Source organism: Solea senegalensis, linkage group LG12 (assembly GCF_019176455.1).
Source record: "Solea senegalensis isolate Sse05_10M linkage group LG12, IFAPA_SoseM_1, whole genome shotgun sequence".
Lineage (NCBI taxonomy): Eukaryota > Metazoa > Chordata > Actinopteri > Pleuronectiformes > Soleidae > Solea > Solea senegalensis.
The window spans coordinates 3,005,470-3,024,661 of record NC_058032.1 but is presented as its reverse complement, the minus strand read 5'-3'; the positions used below and the strand labels follow the sequence as shown (position 1 = coordinate 3,024,661).

The following is a 19,192-nucleotide window of genomic DNA, read 5'->3' as shown; positions in this document are numbered from 1 at the left end:
CTTTAGTTTTTCTTCCTTCAGCCAAATCCTACATCCCCAGAATTTTTCATCAAATTCCATCAGTTAGTTTTTGTTTACGCTGCTCAAAATCTGACAGACAAAGATAGCTGAAAACAGAACAGGTAACAAATAAGTATAGTATAGTATAGTATAGTATAGTATAGTATAGTATAGTGTTTACCTAACTTTCTTGAAGGGGGACCCACTTTTTAAAGGTGGCAAACTATCATGACCCAAATCACAATATGCTGTAAATCTTGACTGGAGCAAATTTGTACATAATGTAATTTAGAGTTAGTTAGAATTAGTTATTTTTGCAAACACATTAATTAGTGAGGGTAAATTTAACCTGTCCTTTTTACACAGCAGTAGTGAACGGGAGCTGTGGGCAACTCTGGGGATTGGGTTCTTGGCTCAGGCGCACCCCAGCCCTTGACTCGTCCCAGGATTTGACCCAGTGACCCTCCGTTTTACAAGCCCAGTTTCCTCTCCTCCTGGCCATGGGCTGCCCATAGTTATCTGTAACACCTAATATCATTTTGAATTGGTAAACAAATCCTTCCCAACAGATGTTAGGTAAATTCATTATAAACTTTTATTTAAAACACATTAAGATGAACTAAAAGTTGTTTTTGCTGATTATGTAGAAAGACAACACCAAAGCAGAGCAGAGTAATTGAATCACTCTTCAACGTTCGTACATCCCACGGCCAGCTATATACTTAAAATATACTTAAATGTAAATTCGCCATGACTCACGCTGCTCTGCCTGCCAATGTATAATTGAAAACTGTGGGATGTTTGAGAATGAGTAATGGGCCCAGGCACCTACGATAGATCATTTCAGGTTTCTCTTCTATTCACCACAATTACCAGCTAAAGTAAAGCGTTTCAACTGTGTTCAGTTGGATGTGTAGTTTTTGGGATCGGCCCAATCCTTTTGTGGCCTGGCCGCCTGCCAGTGAGCAGTGATTTGGGAGTCTCATCTTTGGACAACAGTGAGTTGTCAAAGCAAAAAAAAAGAAAAACAGAATGATGTTCTTTACCATGGTGATATAGCATAGCAACGATGACTCACACACCACCACACACTGATTTTTGATTTGTCTTGACCTATACCACAACCTTGAGGGTCTCATGAAGCCAAGCTGGAAAATACCATATTTCAAGTAAGACAGGGATGAATGAAAATAATTAAATTATATAAATATAATATATATTGATTACTGTCATCGTGGAGGCCAAGCTCAGCAAATGCAAAAAAAACAACATATTTTCTTAATCAATTCAATTAATTATCATTATTATAAAAAAATATTAATAATAGTTTAGTTGTTTTAAATATTGTTCATATACAACATACTGTACTGGGTTACACCCATTTTTTCCCCACTTGGTCAAGTGAAGAATAAACTTAAGATCCTTGTGATGAGTTCACATTCTCTTGGATTAAATTTGAAATGTATTTTGTTTTACTCATAGCACTTCTTATAATTTACAGAAACACAGTGAAGAGCAGTGTAAGGCTTTTATTTTCTTTGAAGGAAGTGACTTTGACTTTGACATCTTGTCAATTCTATTTATTTATTTATTCATTTATTTTGACAATCCCAACTTCCGCTGTTGTTTTGGAATTGGGACATGTACTGTGTGTCAGAGCCACAATATGATGATCACATGACACATTTATCTCTGGATTAATTTAAGATCATCATTATATTAATAGGTGTCTGCCGTTGACTAAGACAATTTCATGACTGTGACCTAAGATTTTGACAATTATGTCAAAAAACACATTACTTTCAACTATAATTAGTTTAACTGGAAGTAAGTGAGAATGCATTCTCCAATATTTTTGACTTTTGACTTTAAACTGTTTCAAAAATAGAGTTTAAAATCAAAAGTGCATGTGTTATTTAATACATATTTAATACAGGACATGTTAGTTTCGAGTTATTATTCTGATCTAACTAATTCTGTCAGTAAAAACTGTTTGCCTCTACAGTAGCAGTACTTCTGAAACTTTTTACACCTGAGTACCACCTGAGAAAATATTCACCTCTCAAAGTCACACCGTTATAGCCAAGGTTAAAATACAGTGGTGTAAATATAGACTGAGCAAAGTCAGTTATACAGACTTTTCACAGGAGGCAGATTCATTCCCACTGAGATCATTTGCTCTCTCATGATCCTCCGCTTCCTCACATATACTTCACACATTAGTATAGTGAAGTTAGATTAAGATGGAGCAAATAAAGCTGAATTTCTTGCTATTTGTTTCGTCAAAGTTCCTCAGCTCCATTCCGATAACACATCAATATACAATAGAACAGTATTTCTGATTTTCCTCTGAGTACCACCAGAGGAAGCTTGTGTACCACTGTTTTTTTTTTTTTTAAATGTGTACACAATACTGTAGATTGTGCCACACACACACAAAAAAACACAATCAGTTCTCACAATCACAAAAAAAAACTCTCATAAATATTCCCACGAACTATACCCAAGCCCTGTGTAGCTGTGTAAAACAGGGGGGAGATGCAAGCTGAGCAGGTTAGGGAGATAGATAAATCTCCCAGTACTTTCCTCATGCTTGTGAACTTCTTCTCAGGGATTAGGGGGTAAACACACTGGGTCTGAGAGAAATATCTCCCCCCATCTCCAGCCCATAACCACATGAAATGTGACTCAGTGTTGGCACATAAAAGAAAAAGAAAAAGCTTTGTGGCAGACGGAGGATAAGGCTCGGTCCAAGTGAGTGTTGGATGAGTTCTGTCAGACCCAAATGATTTGAGACAAAGTTGTGATGACAACGGTGATTAAAGGTGAGATTATTGACACATACAGTGTGTGTGTGTGTGTGTGTGATCCTGGCATTTTGAGAAAATCACGGTGTGATATTTTATCTGCAGTCAAATCAATGCATTCTCCTCGCAGACAAACTCAAATTAAGTCAAAAATAAATCAGGACTTCCAACAATCTCTGCACTGTGTGTGTGTGTGTGTGTGTGTGTGACTCCTCCCCACACATTGTGTGTGACCAATAAGGGAGAAAAACAAACAAACAAAGGAGCGCCATGATAGCACCTTTGCGTTAATCTCTCAATTACTACTTTACTGCCGCTGTCAGACAAAACACAACAAAAGCTTAGAGCTGTCACGCATATAACTCCTTATGTGTGTGTGTGTGTGTGTGTGTGTGCACGCGCTTGTGTGTGTCTCTTTGGTAATAGCCATGTACGTGTCTGTCTGATCCGACGCCTTGTTGTGTATTTCTGTCGCAACTTAACTATAAAACACTGACATGATAATGTGTGAGTGGCAGATTACAAAACGCGCTGCACACACGGTCTCACGTGACTCAGCGATGTTCACCGTCGTGCGGTGTAGTGGTTTTGGTGTTACACTAGTGTCCCACTTTACTGTACATTTCACATTTAAAGTGCTGTCGTCTTATATAAAATGCATTGTTATTGTTATTTCAATATGTCTTAAAGTCAGATGAATGACTGCATAACGCTGCCCTCGACTGCAGGGCGAGTGTATTCCACCGACACAGGAGCTAAAGCCAACTGTGTCAAAGAAAGGCTGGGGATGTCACAGGCGATGCCTGACATTAGCCGTGTAATGGCCTGGATTTGTGGATAAAACAGGGGCCTCACATTGACAGTCTTTAGTGACTTAAGTGGGCCATTCTTCCATAGCCATTGGGGCTGTACAGTGTATCCATCTCTCTGTCTCTCTGCCTAACTGATGATGTCTCTTTCAGATGGGCTTTAACTCAGATTTCACTTCTCTTCATATGTTCGCACTGTAGTTTTCTGTGACCTATTAAAGTGGTTGATCTTGTGACGTTGATTTAAAAGCGCCTTCGAATTTCACGATACAGTTACAGGCCATTCACGTGACACTGACCCGACAATACTGCACAATACAGAAGCAGTCAAATGGAATCTGGCCATAATTTATTTTTTTTACAAGTGACACCTGCAGCTGAAGCAAATGTCTTCTGTAAAAACAAAAGATAAGAAGAAGAACAACTTATCACAAACTCTAGACGACAGGTTTTATATAGACCTGCCATAGAAAACTGTCAAAAAATGCTTTTGAACATGTCTTTTCACATATAAGTCACATACAGTAAGGCTAAATAAATCAAAAATGGGCATAAATGGACATCTAGATGAGCATACTGTGAGTCATTATTCTTGCAGACAACTCTTGTTGTCTATGGTAGATCTATGGTATACATGGTACTGTAGAGCCTTGACATGTTTCAACCACTTCCCGTGTTCTACCTTATATGTGTATATATATATATATATATATATATATACATATATATATATATATACATATATATATATATAAACCAGGAAGGATGTGACATCACATGACCCCTCTGAGGTTGAAACATGTGAGGGTAATCAAAAAATCTTATTTTTCTGTCTGAATGAACAAAACCGTATGAACCGCTGGGATTGAGTGTATATCTATCTATCTATGTATAGATAGATATATAGATAGATATAGATAAGGCCCATAGATTCACACCCATATTTTTTTATTTATAAAGATATTTGGTGTTTTATGTGTTTCTGTCATCACACTTAGTAAAGCGTGATGCAGAGGCACCAAATCCCGTTTATTTAAATGTAATTGTAGTGAATAAATAAAAAGGCACTTATCTTTTTAGTTTTTGACTATTTAAATACTGTTTGTTGGAACGGGGTGTTGCTCCGCCCATTATGTTATCAAAGGATCTCTTGGTTCCAATTTAAATATTGTGAAAGGCAGCAGTTGTTGTTGTTGTTTTTTTTATCAGACATGCCCTTATATTTCCGATGACATTTAAGTCGTCTGGCATTTCTGTTGTTTGTCCTCACGGAGACTCATGTCGGTAAAAGTTGTCGCAGCAAAGTAATGCCAGCGATAAATGTAAATATGCTCTGTTTTTGTCTTCCCGTCCCGGGGATATCTGCAGAAACGCAGCACAGATGCATGTAAGACGTGGCCAGTCAGTTCCTGACATGTGTACAATGCTGTGGTTGTAATTCATTTCAAATTCGCTTGTCCTCCCTTGTATCAGTTGCACGAGAGAGAGAGGGGGAAAAGAAGGACAGGAGACTTATGGCCGTCACTTTGGATCGCTTCCTTATAAATTAGATGACATGTCCCCAAGAAACCCTTATAAATCTGTGTGAGCATAGACGCGGTGACCACTCACATAACCACCTGTCAAGTCTCGTCTTCCCTTTGCTTTGGATCTTCTTTCTCAATTATTCTGCTTCCTATACTTTGAGATTCCTTGGGAGGAAAGTGATGGTGATGGTGATGGTGGGGTCAAGTGGAGACCAACATTAGAGGGAAAATAAAAGGGAACCAACTTATTAAAATAAAGAAGGAAAAGTAGTGAGGAAACTGCCAAGGGCATTTGAGTGCAACTTCAATAAAACAAATTCCTTTGGCAGCTATTTCAGGTCTTCAACCTTCACAAAGCAACCTCTCGTCTTTATGTTCCAACAGACCTCAACTGTTATTTTAGTCCCTTTTCTCGCCCGACTCCCCATTAAATCAATATATAACATTACCAAGGACAAAAAAGTCGTGCGGGCCGGCACCACATGAAGGAGATACTTCAGCGTGGCTGCTGACATCAGCTGTTTGTTTCCTGTGTCTTTTATCTTCTGTACAAGTTCATTCAATGCCAGCTCTCACCTATAAATTATATCAAAAATCACAGAGTAGTCCAAATAAACACACAATAATTCAGTGCACAAACTTCCTGTGCCGATTGTGTGGTCAGCAAGATAGAAATATAGATTTATAATACTAGTAGCAATGCCTTTATAATGTTGGCTTTTTTTAAGGGCAAGTTTTTCTGTGACAACACTGCCATCTAGTGCCTAATATCACAAATACACAGCAGGGTTCTTTTTATTGTAAAATATTACTGAACTAACACGTGAGAATGATTTTCCTGCTTGTTTTCTAAAATGTCTTTAGCGTTAGCCTCCTCTTTAGAGTCTTTTCTGCCTCGTCCTGATGTTCATGGTTAATCAGTGAGGGCGTAAAGCTGTGTGTGAATGCCCTCTAGTGGCCATTATAACCACATTTGCCTGAGGAAATGACCCACAGATCATGGCAGACGTAAAAAATGTCAGAATAGGCTTTGAACTTTATCAATCGACAATTTATTCACATCATTTCATTACAATGGCATCCACTCTAAAATAACAATGTCCAAACTCACCAAGTTTAGCAACATTTATAACAGAGCGTAACGTTATATCACTTTGAGCCCTCGCACTCTCCAGTAGTCGAAAACTCATTCACATCGTCCACTGGGGCCACGGGGGCTCTGAATTCAGTGGGTCCTTCGGATCTGGACCACAGACCGATGACGGTGCGAATGCTAAGAGATCAAATAAAAGGAAAATATATCAGAATAACTGAAGTCACAGAATTATAAATACATACAGAAAACTCATCAGATGTTGATTTTACTTGGTCTTACCTCTCCCCACGACTTATAAAGTCAAAGGCCGAGTTGACTCGATCCAGTGGGAGAGTGTGTGTGATGAACTCGTCCAGCTTCAGCTTCTGGTTCATGTAGGCGTCCACTAGTTTGGGAACGTCGTGCGCGCTTTTCCAACCTTAAAAATACGATCACAATACTATGGCCATGATGAGATGTTGAAAATGACACTTTATCTTATTTTTTTAATCTTTTTCTTATGAATTTTAAACTGGATTTTCAAAATGATACAACATTTAGTTTTAAAACTATAGATCAATACATTTCTGAATGTAATTACAGGAAAAATAAATGGCATGTCCAAATTATTTACCAAATAATTAGGGCTAAGGCATAAAAATTAATTGAAATTATATTTTTTAAAGCCAAAATGTGTGTCAAATTACCAATTTACATTAAATATTATATATCGTGACCTACACACATCACATTCTACAGCCTGAAGAAAACATCTCTGTTTCTCATAGATCTGCACAATACTCTGCATATTACTTATGCTGAATATATTCAGTCAAAATAATCGCAACTAGATATGTTAAATATATTAAAAAATGTTCAGTCCTAATTGGGGCTGCAGCTAATGCTCGTTTTCATGTTCGATTATTTTCTCAATTACTCGTCTACATTTTCAGTCCGTAAAATGTTGATCAGTCAGTGTTTACCAAACCTGGGAATGATGGTGTTCTCGAATGATTCCATTTTAATGATTTTCTTTGATAAAAGGCGCAAAGAAAGCAGAAAATATTCACATTTAAGACGCTGTCAAATCAGAAAGCTTGTCATCGCTGCGTCATATGAACTAAAATGCCACGTGAGGTGACTTGTGTAAGCTTTACCTCCAAAGTAAGTCCCCTTCAGGGTGCGTCCCAGCAGGAGCTTTTCAATCTGAAGCGTCAAACCCTCCGTCTCCGTCCACCCAGCAATCACGCAGGTGCCGCAGGCGTCGCTTGTAGACTCAAACGCAGAACTCTAGGACACACATTCACACAGACAGTGCCGCTTTTCCTAATACAATTCCATATTCACGGACAGCGGTGACACTAGAATGTGAATAAATGAACCCACACCCACCATGACAGCTGGCTGTCCAACACACTCCAGAGCGTAGTCCACCCCTCCGCCTGTCATCTCCATCAACACCTCCTGGATGGGCTTGCAGTGATCTTTGGGGTTGACACAGTCTGTGGCTCCAAATGCTACGGCTTTAGCAAACTTGTCCGGGTTGATGTCGACACCGATGATCCTTTTTGCCCCGGCAGCATGGCAGCCCATGACGGCTGCCAGTCCAACTGCTCCGAGCCCAAACACGGCACACGTGGAATTTTCCTCAACCTGGACGGACAGAGTGTGGGAAAGCTGTGAATTACACACGTGGACTAACGGCCTTTTGTCTTCTTGTGTTACATTGCCATGGACTTTAAGTTTGAAACGTGTAATTAATACATACTCGTATTCTGTCATAACAAAAGTACATAACTCTTACATATTACTAGTTGGATGCTTAATGTCACACTATCACGTTGTTTTGTCCAATGAACATTTTAAAGGTTTGATCATTCATATTTTATGTTTATCTTTCTTGAACAAACGTAGTAAGTGAGGGTGTGGAATATGAAACTTTTTATGTTGTTTGTAAATGGAATAATTAATATAGACGTCAAACTTATTGAGAAAAAGGTATAAAAAAAATAATATTTATTAAGACGTTTGACCTAATTTCAAAATAAAAGTGTTGTGTTTTTATATAGAACGATGAAGAGTTCACAAAATGATGCAAAATGCAGAAATAACTCATTATAACTTGATATTAAGTGAAATGAATGGGTGAGTTGAGCTCTCTGCCTTACACAGTGTGGCTTTCATGTCATATGCTGACATCTAGTGGGGAAAATAGATAATTACAGTCAGGGGGGCAGAAATAAGTGAGACTGTTTACATGTGGCTCTATTATGAAACTTTCATGTGATGAAACAGTGCCATCTAGTGGTGAGAGTCAATATTTGATAATATCTGTCATCTCTCACCTTGCCTGTATTGAGAGCGGCACCATAACCAGTGGAGACGCCACAGCCGAGCAGACACACTTTGTCCAGCGGCGCGTCGCTTCTTATCTTTGCAAGCGACGTGTCAGGAACCACCGTGTACTGGGAGAAAGAACCCACACCGATGAACTGGTACACTTGCTGTCCCTGATAAGAAATCCTGCTCGTGCCATCGGCCAAAACACCCATCTGAGTGTTTGCCCTAAAAGCCACAATAAAAGAGACAGTGTGAAGTAAAACATATTGTGGGGCAGTGTGTGTGTGTGTGTGTGTGTGTGCGTGTGTGTTAAGTTACCAGTTTTTCCTGCACTGATTTGTTTTGGTGCTCTTACATCGCTCACACTCCCCACACTGAGGCAGAAAAAGAGGAATAACTTTATCACCTGAAAGTGTAAGCAAGAGAAAAAAGGAGACCTTGGTTTATGACATGGAGAACTGAATCCAACCACATGTGTATTTCTTTTTTTTTTTTTTCAGTTTGAGTTTGACAGTTTACCTGGTGAGAATTTGGTGACCCCCGCACCAACGCTCTCCACTTCTCCGGAGGCTTCATGGCCTAGAACCAGCGGGAACTTTCTGAACTTCATCCCTTTCCCTCTTCCATGCAAGTATTCCCAGTCTGTGTGGCACACGCCTGTGGCAACAATCTGTGTTCATGTGACAACAGCAGAAAAGACAGAAATGATGACTTATAATCAAAGCAAAAACTGGAAGTGATGCCCTCACTGCACTTCCTGGTCATACAGTACTGTACTTTAACTACATTTTAAATCACATCCATGACTGAGTCAAAATTAGTAAGATATTTTTTTGAGGTGAATTGGCACCAAATAAGGTCCCTGACTGAGTGAGAAAGTATAAACATTTGTGACCTTTGAGCCGTTTTGACTGACACGTTGTGTGTTTACAAGTTTTATTTTGTCACAAGGCTTGCTTAAGCAATACATGTAAGATTTATATCCCCAACATGTATTGCAAAATAAGGAACTTAGTAACTTTAACTCTGAATACATTTTAAACAAGCTACTTTTTTTTTACTTTAATTTGAGTAAATTTTAGACCAGTACTTTTACTTGTACTTGGTAGCTATTTTTTACTTTTGTTTTCCATCTCTGATTAAAAGTCTGACGAAATGAATGAATGAAAGTGTTTGTGTAGGAGGAAGATTTTATGAGACCTTGACTCGGACTTCGTGGGCCTGAGGTGGAGCCACCTCGACATCTTCAATGACCAGAGGTTTGCCATGTTCCCATGCGATAGCTGCCTTGCACTTGATCACCTGGAAGAGAGAACGTGCGTGTCACCTATGAGTAGAAAGGTGACTCACAACTCTCCCTCGTCTGGGCGCGGTCTCCCTTTGTTTAAAAATTAATAAACACTGTCTGAAACATGACAAAGAAATGCACGAAACCCAGCTGTCAGTGACTGTCAAAACTTGATAAGACACTAGCGAAACTGTCTTCTTCTTCTTAAAGTAAAACTGTGAATAAAGAGTAGAATAGTCTTATTTTTATTTTCCACTTACGTGACCTTTCGTTGACATGTTCGTCTGCGACTTAATTTGACCAAATTATTAATTAATTTGAAAATTATGTCGGAGTATTCACTTCTGGATAGCGGAGAAAAACAATTATCCGTCGTGTTTTGTACCAAAGTCAAAAAAAGTCACAAAACCGCAAACAGTGCCATCCACGGAGTTTGTGACTCATAGCAGTGGCTCTGGATCCACCCACATTTGCAACCTGAGGCGATTAGCATCCAGATGCAGCTCGGGAGAACACGCTGGCGTGACGAAAACACCTTGGCGTGACGGAAGTACTTTGGTGTGACGGAAGTTTAGGTAAACATATGGACGGACACCTCTTGCCTTCTTATTTTGAGTATTTATTACAACAATCAAACAAACCGAACACTTCTTCCGGTACAGGTTTAAACTTTTGTCGGCTAATCCACATTTATCTTGCTTCATATCAAAATACACTCTCACACACACACACCACACTGACGTCATCACGCATCGCCTGCTTTTTAAACGCTAAGCTGCTCCTATAACATAAGCTATACAGAATCTTCAACATCTTAAATGGTTACTGACACGTCATTATTTTACAATAAATGTTTATATTTGTATTGTTTGAAGGGTAATTACTGTTGTAAGTGTATTTGTCTAAATAAAGTAAAATATCCTACCGTTTCTATGCGAACATGCGACACGATGAGCTCAGACGGCTATCGCTTTACACGCGTGTATGTTGTGGTTTTTTTCTTACCCACAATGCCCTGCGCTGTAGTCCGCTTCCTGCATTTGGTTCACTTGAAGCGAACCGAAACTTACATTTTTACGCGGACCAGAGTTCGGTTGCGTGTACACATCAACCCAAACGAACCGGACTTTCTGAGCAAACGAGCTAGGATTCTAGGAGTGGCTAGGAGTGACCGAACCCTTACACGGCACGGTCTAAGAAACGGGTTATAAATCAATTAACTTGACTTATGACGGGTTAGGGTTAGGGCTGGCGCTTATGGGGTGCCATTTCGGCACTTAAGGGGAAAGTTAAGGGGAAATTAACTGTTTGTCCACTGATTGTCCGTTTTTTTGTGACACTAATTGAACCTGTTAGGTAAGACATTAACTTTGCCTAACACCCACTATTGACATATTTGGACCAGGTCCAGATAGATCAAAAACCAATGTACCTCGACTTCTCAAATCTGGACTGCATTATCCTACAGAGGCTAACTGGCAAATACTGTGTGTTTTGCAAATATAACATGTTTTTTTTATTTTTTTTAAATAAATCAATTACCTATCCAACAAAAAGACAACTAAAACATTGGCTTTCACAAAGTGTACTGCAGTAGAAACACCTTCACCAGCTCCATTTGGCTGATGACCGAAATTAGTACTACTGTTCTTTTAAATTTGCAGGGTTGCGTATTTCCGACAATTTCCGACAGTAGTGAATCGCTTTACGGCAGCCTGTAATCACACGTGTTGTCATCGCGTGGTGGTACCCCGGGGTAAATAGTAGCTGTGAGTTAGTAAGTTGTGTGTGCCTTTTTCTTTCTTTCTTTATCACGTTATTGTTAATGCACTATTTAGATCTAATTTGGATGCAAGTTGTTCGCGCATCGATGCGAACAATGTTGATGTGGGTTTTGTTGTGTACTTTGAAAGACCGCTTGAGCTAGCATGCTAAGATGATGCTATGTAGTGCTTCTGTAACTCCTCAGTTGTAGCTGTGATAGTTCGCCGACACTTCGCTTGTTAAACGTCGTCTTTTTGTGCCTCAGAGAACTTTGAAGAGGACATGTCTTACAGAGGAGGTGGAGGACGAGGTGGCGGCGGCAGAGGTGGAGGTTTTAACCGAGGCGGAGGAGGCTTTAACCGAGGCGGTGGAGGATTTGGACGTGGTGGTGGAAGAGGGGGCTTCAGACAGCAAGACTACGGTCCTCCAGAATATGTCGTCGGTAAGTTCAAATCACAAAGTTATTGTGTTGGAAACACGTTGTAGAGGCTAATCTATATCTGAGGCACGTAGTTGGGTGATGTTATGATAATAATTCAATCAATTGAAAGTTTTTTTAAGATTGTGGGATCTAAGTAGCACCAGATTATTTGTCACGAAGTTTTTACGCACAGGAAATTTGGTTTGGTGTTTAGAAATAATATAAGGTTGCATCTGCTTGACATTTAAAATTTAGTCACTGCTTCCCCCTATTTTGCAATCCCACATCCAGTTTCATACAACTATGTCCTTTATTTGTTAGGTCATGCTGCTCTCAAGCAGAAAAACGTGTCCAAAAACTTAACCTACTTGACAGAGGTAAAAAGAACTGTTGCCAGGGTTCCCACGGGTCCTTGAAATCCTTGAAAGTTTGAATTTGAAAATAGACATGGGTCATTGAAAGTAATAGAAAGTTTTTGTGCAAAAAGCTGGATGTGTTTAGTTATCTTCGTGTGACATGTTCCCAAGGTAAGTGCACCAAAGTGTGTTGCAGTGATGTATGTATAGAGAGTCCGTTTTAATTCTGTGGTTTTTATCTGATTTTTATTTTAATAAAATGTGCGATAAGGCTCTCAAGCACTTCCTAAAATCTAAAGAAGAAAAGACAAAATGTAACTGGGCCATTGCGGTAATGAATACACACTATTATACAGAACCAAACATGTTTCAATCTCTACTCTGCAGCACTGGGGGAGTTCATGCATCCATGTGAAGATGAAATTGTGTGCAAATGTACAACAGAAGAAAGCAAAGTTCCCTACTTCAATGCCCCTGTGTACTTGGAAAACAAGGAGCAAATTGGGAAGGTGGACGAGATATTTGGCCAGCTCCGGGACTTTGTATCCTTTTTTCTTTTTTTACTGTTAACTTCAGGAACAAGTAAACTTCTGTGAGTTAAATACAATTATTGTTGCTTATTCCTTGACCCATCCCTGTAGTATTTTTCAGTCAAACTTTCTGACAATATGAAGGCGTCGTCATTCAAGAAACTACAGAAGGTATACATTCAAAAAACCTGTTTTTGTAGTGCATTGGCATATTAAACATCCTTTCTGTCTAGTAGTTGTTATATGCACTGTTTTCTTTTTCAGTTTTACATAGATCCAATGAAGCTGCTCCCACTGCAGAGATTCCTCCCTAGGCCTCCAGGAGAGAAGGGGCCACCAAGAGGCCGAGGTGGAGGAAGAGGTGGTGGTCGTGGAGGTAAGGCACCAAAAATCCTGTTTCATTTTTAATAAATCCTATCTCCTGTTGTTGTTGTTGTTGTTGTTTAATATGTAGATTGTTGTATAGAGGAACAGGCCCTTAAGGCCTATCTGTCAGCCATTGTTGCTGTGTGGTTTTAGTGTGAAAATTAAAACCTGAATGTTGTAATTAAATCTATTGTTTTTTTCCCCAGGTGGATTTCGAGGTGGCAGAGGTGGCGGCGGCCGTGGTGGAGGATTTGGAGGTGGTGGACGTGGATTCAGAGGTTGGTTGTTTTTTTTTTGTTCAACCTGATAACAATTATTCTAGCTTTCCTGATGTAGCAATATTGCTGTGTGGTAAGTTTATAAATGTTCATTAATTTTTTTTCTTGTCTTAACTTGTAGGTGGGAGATGATCTGACAGTAATGTACTGGTGGATCTTCTCATTTCTGTCCACACCTCATGCAGCAGAATCACTGGGTTCCATTCCAGTGAGTCGCCTGTCGGACTCAGAATACAGACTTTGCCTCTTCTTTGTAGAACTTGACTTCTCATTTTATTTTTGTACCAGTTTTGAAGGTGCAATTTATGATTGTGCTTGTTATTTAAAAGGTGTAACATAACAGGGACAGTTTCTGCCTGTAATGAATGATTCTAGGCTCTCTTCACAAACAGGAATGCCATTATCCTGTGCTCATTGTGTTAAAATGTTTGGCCATGACAGATTTTTTGTGTTTATTGGAAAAAAAAAATTCAGGGGACACATTCACACATTTCTGTGCATTAATCCTATCAGATGTGTAGGTATGCAGGCTTTATTCAATGTTAGTTTAAAACATTTTTAATGCTTATAATTTGTAAAAGCACATTCTTTTGTTAAATGCCTTGATTAAAAGGTGTTTTGTAACCGTGTCTTTCTTAAATTCTCTAGTTTTAAACATATCTTTGTGACTGCAATATGTTGCTCAGAATAAGAACTCAAGTCCACTTGTTTTTCACATTTGTTTGCTGGATTCCTTTCTTGCTGAATTTAAATTTGTAGTAGTAAATTTCAAATACTAAGTTATGAAGTGAGCGTTGTTCCATGTAAAGGTGTAACATGGATGATGAAACTTCCTACGCACAGTTATGTAATGGTAAACATGAGAGATGAAAAAAACAAAACTTACGGTGTTAGTACAACTATTAGCTGCTCTGTTAGATGTAGGACGGGACACATTTTTGGAGAGTTAATGAGAAATTCTATACGTTCATATGGAAAAAAACACGTTGGGTGCTAATGTAACTTCACTGTTTTTGTGTTCTTTGTATTATAACATTGAATGTACACGAACAAGAACACAAAGCTTAGTAGAAATACCACTTTATATATATATATATATATATATATATATATATATATATATACACACACAGTATATATAGATCTAGATCTAGTGCTTAACACGTTTATTTACCCAAAGCTGCAATAGCATTGGTAATAATCAGAATGTTTCTATAATGGTTAATTCACCAGTATGTAGACGTTCTTTACCCGAAATTAGTTTCACACAAAAAAGAAAAGTAAATCACATTATTTATTGATTAATATGTACTATTATGTTCATTTACTTGCATCCCTGAACAGAAGTATTACTAAAATATTTAATTCGTTAAGCACTGTATATGTACTGTTTATTTTCATAAATAATCAAAAGGTTATTTACTATCGATTGAATCAACACTTCCTGTTTCCGCTGCGTCACTCAGTGCGATCTGCTCTCTGATTGGTCCAGACTGTGACTCCTTTACGGTCGCGCGCCTCCCCGTCCTCTCGTGCACAGGCGAAGAACATGGAGACAGCTGGAAAAGTAAGCAGGTTTCCCTCTGAATATTCAATAACTCCTTTAAAATGTACTGCCCCTTCGTGTATTTGTCGTTCCCGGCTCTTTTTTAGCGCAAATAACCCTCACGGCTCTTTGAATTAATGTAAAACCACCCGCGTTGCGTTGAAAAACACAAGTATAACGAATCCGTGTTCAGTTAAATCTGGTTGCAGCTGGTGTTTGCAAGTTCACGTGTCCCTAAAATGTTGTAACGGACCACATTTAATACAATTTAGTGAATGGAAATGGCTGCCAGGTTTTTTTGTTTAGCTGCATAAACATTAGAGAGGCGTTTCACATTTAGCAGCTACTACAGCGGTGAAAGTTTGCAGCACTCACGTAAGCTTTTGATATGGTTCCAACTATGGTTACTGAACAACTAGCATGGTGTGTAACTCTGCATTCGGGAACGAACAGCTGCAGTTAGTGGTTTTATTGCCTTTGCTTTTCTTTCCAGGTGATCAAGTGCAAGGCTGCTGTTGCCTGGGAACCCGGGAAGCCTCTTTCCATTGAAGAGGTGGAGGTTGCACCACCTCATGCCAATGAAGTCCGTATCAAGGTAACTTCAACCACTGGCTGCAATTCATAAGTGTCTCATCTATTAAAAAAGAGGCTTTTTGTCCAATGGTGTCCAGGTTTTTGATTGAGAAGAAGATAATTGACAAAGCAAAATTCTGATATAACCACATTAAGGCAAGGGTCTGTACTTACCATTACATGATTCCCTTTAAATGTCCAGTGTGTAGTAATTAGTGATTGTAACAAATGGAGAAAACAAAATTGAAGTGTTTCATCCACTAATGCAGAACGAAGGCTTCTTACTGGAAAAATCAACAAGCAGTGTTGGTTTGAAATTATTATAGTGTGATACCCTTTAACAAAAATATCATGGTTTTATGGTATTGCACTGTAGTGCCATTACAGTAGCAGTAGTAGTAGTATTTTGTGTTTATACAAAATCAGTGGAATCATGGAATGTTTTAATCCAGAGTTGTACTAAGTATACTCAGTATCAAATGCATTGGTAGCTCTCATAGCTATACTGTAGGTATGTGACCACTTGCACCAGGGGAGGGGGTCGTAAACAAGTATGTGCTGTCACCCCTACACTGCTGCTGTATGAAGATGGCAGCCTTTGTAATGCATGGCCCTTGTCTGAAGTACTTCTAGAATGGTTACTCTAAGGTTATAAAAACAAACCATTTTTAATTTTAATAATAACCCTCCTGGATGTCTCACACTGGACCTTAAATGTCATTAAACTCAGAATGACAATTGGTGCTAATCAGATTACAACATGTTTTCTGATTTTAGACTCATTAGTAAGACATTTATACTAACTTGTGTAACTAAACTCTCCCCTTCAGCTTTTTGCCACTGGAGTGTGTCACACAGATGCCTACACTCTGAGTGGCAGTGACCCTGAGGGACTTTTTCCTGTCATCTTGGGCCATGAAGGTGCTGGGACTGTTGAGAGTGTTGGTGAGGGTGTCACCAAATTCAAGCCAGGTAGGAAACCACCTGCCATAATACTGACACCTTTTATGGGCCCAAAAAGAACTACTTGGATCATTTTTTTAAACAATTCTCTTTTCATAAAGGTGATACTGTGATTCCCTTGTATGTGCCACAGTGTGGCGAATGCAAATTCTGCAAAAATCCCAAGACCAACCTTTGCCAGAAAATAAGGTAACTTTTTCTGACACAGTTATTGCATTCTAAAGACTGATAAGACTGCAATTTTAAACTGTATTCCTCTGCGGCTCATTAGTTAGCCTCACAACTCTTAACTTTTGTTTTGCCCTACATCAAGCTACACTGCAAAAGTATTTAATCATGAAATTATACATATTTTTTTCCCTGTGCCTCCACATTACAGGGTGACCCAGGGCCAGGGTTTGCTCCCTGACAAGACCTCACGCTTCACTTGCAAGGGAAAGCAAGTGTTTCACTTCATGGGCACCAGCACCTTCTCCGAGTACACCGTGGTGGCCGATATCTCTCTGGCCAAGGTGAGCGAGAGCGCACCACTGGACAAAGTGTGCCTTCTTGGATGTGGCATTTCTACAGGGTACGGTGCTGCGCTTAACACTGCCAAGGTAAGGTACCACGGACTGTAAGACTATAATGCCTCTTTGCTTTTGTAAAAACCTACATCTGTCTCCAAAGAGAGATGACGCCACTGAAAAATGTTGAAGCATTTTATTTTTTTGAATTTCAGATTCAAAGAGCTTTAAATTCAACATTGACAGGATCTTGTTGAACTCAGTATAGCTTTGTTGTAATCGTTTCCAATCTGTCACACACACTCAGGTTGAGCCTGGTTCCACGTGTGCCGTGTTTGGCCTTGGAGCCGTCGGCTTGGCCGTTATAATGGGCTGCAAGGTTGCTGGGGCAACCAGGATCATTGGCGTGGACATCAATCCTTCCAAGTTTGAGAAAGCAAAGGAGTTTGGTGCCACCGAGTTTGTGAACCCCAAAGACCACAGCAAGCCCATCCAGGAGGTTCTGGTGGAGATGACTGACGGAGGCGTGGACTATTCCTTTGAGTGCATTGGAAATGTGCAAATTATGGTGAGATTAATTTTGGTGTTATTTGCAAAAGCATCAAATCATTTATTAATTCCACAGGGGGTAATTAATTTGGAACAGCTTCGACACACAAAAAAAATGAACTACAACAAGAGGCAACATGTAAAATGTTGTTAGTGTCCATGTATCATCATAATTGGTGCCCATAGAGCCAGAGAGCCAGAGCAGATGTGCATTTGTTTCTGTGTAATTGAAAGATGGCACAAGCAGCATCCACTCCCAAGTTGGCAGAGCAAAGAAAACACAAAATGACTTGATCATTATTTCAGAGAGCCGCTCTGGAGGCGTGCCACAAAGGATGGGGTGAAAGTGTCATCATTGGTGTAGCCGGAGCTGGACAAGAGATCTCGACCAGACCATTCCAGCTGGTGACGGGCCGAGTGTGGAGGGGGACAGCCTTTGGTGGTGAGTGTTAGGGAGTTTTTTTTTTTTTATTAAGGGCGTAATGTGATCTGGTAGCAGTTGCCAATGCCAACGAGTTCAAAATCCCTTTGCATAATATAATCTGAGGCAGGAGCAGACTGATGTAAAATCAATGGGCTTTTTTTGTATTTACTTCCATTTAGCTGAATTTAGAATGGAGCTAACATTTTTATTTTAAGTGTAGGCATAGAATTGTCCTTGCCTTGAGATGGTCAGCAAACCTACTACAAATTTTGACAAACTATTTAATTTAGTTTTCAGGGGAATAATCTTGTTGCCTTAGGCCCTTTTTTTTTTAGATTATTTATACTGTTTAGTGTCGGCTAAATGAAAATTAATTTATATTCAAGTTCACATTAGTATTTATATTCGCCCGCAGGCTGGAAGAGTGTGGAGAGTGTTCCCAAACTGGTGGACGACTACATGAACAAGAAGCTGAAGGTGGATGAGTTTGTTACCCACACTTTGCCCTTTGAGCAAATCAATGAGGGATTTGACCTCATGCATGCAGGAAAGAGGTGAGGAGGACAGTTATTTGATCGTCTTACTCTGCTGTCGTTGTCTGTTGCAGTTCTTTTATCTACCAAAATAACATTTACTTTTCTATTACTGCAGTATCCGCACAGTGCTGACCTTTTGAAGTGCCCACAGCATTGACGTCCTTCATATCCAGCCTTCAAACAATCTCCTTCCTTAGTTGCAGCACTTGATGCTTTTCTCTGCACTTGTTCGAAACATAACATTTCGTATTGGAACATCTTTTCTATGAACAGCAGAATACCTGTTTAGAACAAAAATAGTGGTATTAAACTTTTTGTGGGAAAATGAATTTGCTCCAAGCTTTTCATTATTGTTGTATCTATTGTTGAATCTATTTTCACATGAACCTGGATGTAATAATACGGCACACAGAACTCAAGAAGGCTTTGCAGAAACTGAAATAGACTAACATGTGCAAACTATCAGGAGATCAATACATTCAGCTTAGTTTCTTGAGTAAAAATGACTGACAATCACACAGTCAAATATTTGCTG

General features: G+C 39.3%; 3 protein-coding genes across 4 annotated transcripts; 2 read left to right on the top strand and 1 right to left on the bottom strand.

Annotated features, from left to right (window-relative positions):
* Positions 1-6,171: 6,171 nt before the first annotated feature.
* LOC122778852 (alcohol dehydrogenase class-3-like) lies at positions 6,172-10,402 on the bottom strand. The gene is made up of 9 exons (XM_044040956.1): positions 10,106-10,402; positions 9,758-9,859; positions 9,077-9,227; positions 8,876-8,963; positions 8,563-8,782; positions 7,610-7,870; positions 7,375-7,507; positions 6,518-6,656; positions 6,172-6,415 (listed from the first exon to the last, which is right to left on the bottom strand). Exons 1-9 carry the CDS (start codon positions 10,121-10,123, stop codon positions 6,292-6,294), a joined length of 1,236 nt encoding a protein of 411 aa, XP_043896891.1. The 5' UTR covers positions 10,124-10,402; the 3' UTR covers positions 6,172-6,291.
* Positions 10,403-10,907: 505 nt separating this feature from the next.
* gar1 (GAR1 homolog, ribonucleoprotein) lies at positions 10,908-14,184 on the top strand. Of its 2 annotated transcripts, none has more exons than XM_044040958.1 (7): positions 10,908-11,201; positions 11,875-12,051; positions 12,774-12,928; positions 13,028-13,087; positions 13,181-13,292; positions 13,489-13,560; positions 13,682-14,184. In XM_044040958.1, the coding sequence occupies exons 2-7, from the start codon at positions 11,892-11,894 to the stop codon at positions 13,690-13,692; spliced, it is 570 nt and encodes a 189-aa protein (XP_043896893.1). In that variant the 5' UTR covers positions 10,908-11,201; positions 11,875-11,891; the 3' UTR covers positions 13,693-14,184. The 2 variants fall into 2 exon arrangements, with proteins under 2 accessions (XP_043896893.1, XP_043896892.1); XM_044040957.1 differs by lacking the exon at positions 10,908-11,201 and adding an exon at positions 11,537-11,622.
* An 864-nt stretch (positions 14,185-15,048) lies between these two features.
* LOC122778002 (alcohol dehydrogenase class-3) lies at positions 15,049-18,986 on the top strand. Its single transcript, XM_044039504.1, has 9 exons — positions 15,049-15,127; positions 15,600-15,701; positions 16,510-16,651; positions 16,744-16,831; positions 17,022-17,241; positions 17,456-17,716; positions 18,004-18,139; positions 18,537-18,675; positions 18,773-18,986. Exons 1-9 carry the CDS (start codon positions 15,110-15,112, stop codon positions 18,795-18,797), a joined length of 1,131 nt encoding a protein of 376 aa, XP_043895439.1. The 5' UTR covers positions 15,049-15,109; the 3' UTR covers positions 18,798-18,986.
* Positions 18,987-19,192: the final 206 nt, after the last annotated feature.

Bases quoted from the DNA above. Each gene is read 5' to 3' on its own strand.
- gar1 (XM_044040958.1), top strand. From the start codon at position 11,892: ATGTCTTACAGAGGAGGTGGAGGACGAGGTGGCGGCGGCAGAGGTGGA. The intron at 12,929-13,027 runs GTATCCTTTTTT...CCATCCCTGTAG, and splicing joins TTGGCCAGCTCCGGGACTTT to TATTTTTCAGTCAAACTTTC. The intron at 13,293-13,488 runs GTAAGGCACCAA...TTTTTTCCCCAG, and splicing joins AAGAGGTGGTGGTCGTGGAG to GTGGATTTCGAGGTGGCAGA.
- LOC122778852 (XM_044040956.1), bottom strand. The intron at 8,783-8,875 runs GTAACTTAACAC...TGTGGCTTTTAG, and splicing joins AATCAGTGCAGGAAAAACTG to GGCAAACACTCAGATGGGTG. The intron at 6,657-7,374 runs GTAAAGCTTACA...CGTATTTTTAAG, and splicing joins GAAGGGGACTTACTTTGGAG to GTTGGAAAAGCGCGCACGAC.
- LOC122778002 (XM_044039504.1), top strand. The intron at 17,242-17,455 runs GTAAGGTACCAC...ACACACACTCAG, and splicing joins CTGCGCTTAACACTGCCAAG to GTTGAGCCTGGTTCCACGTG. The intron at 18,676-18,772 runs GTGAGGAGGACA...CTATTACTGCAG, and splicing joins CTCATGCATGCAGGAAAGAG to TATCCGCACAGTGCTGACCT.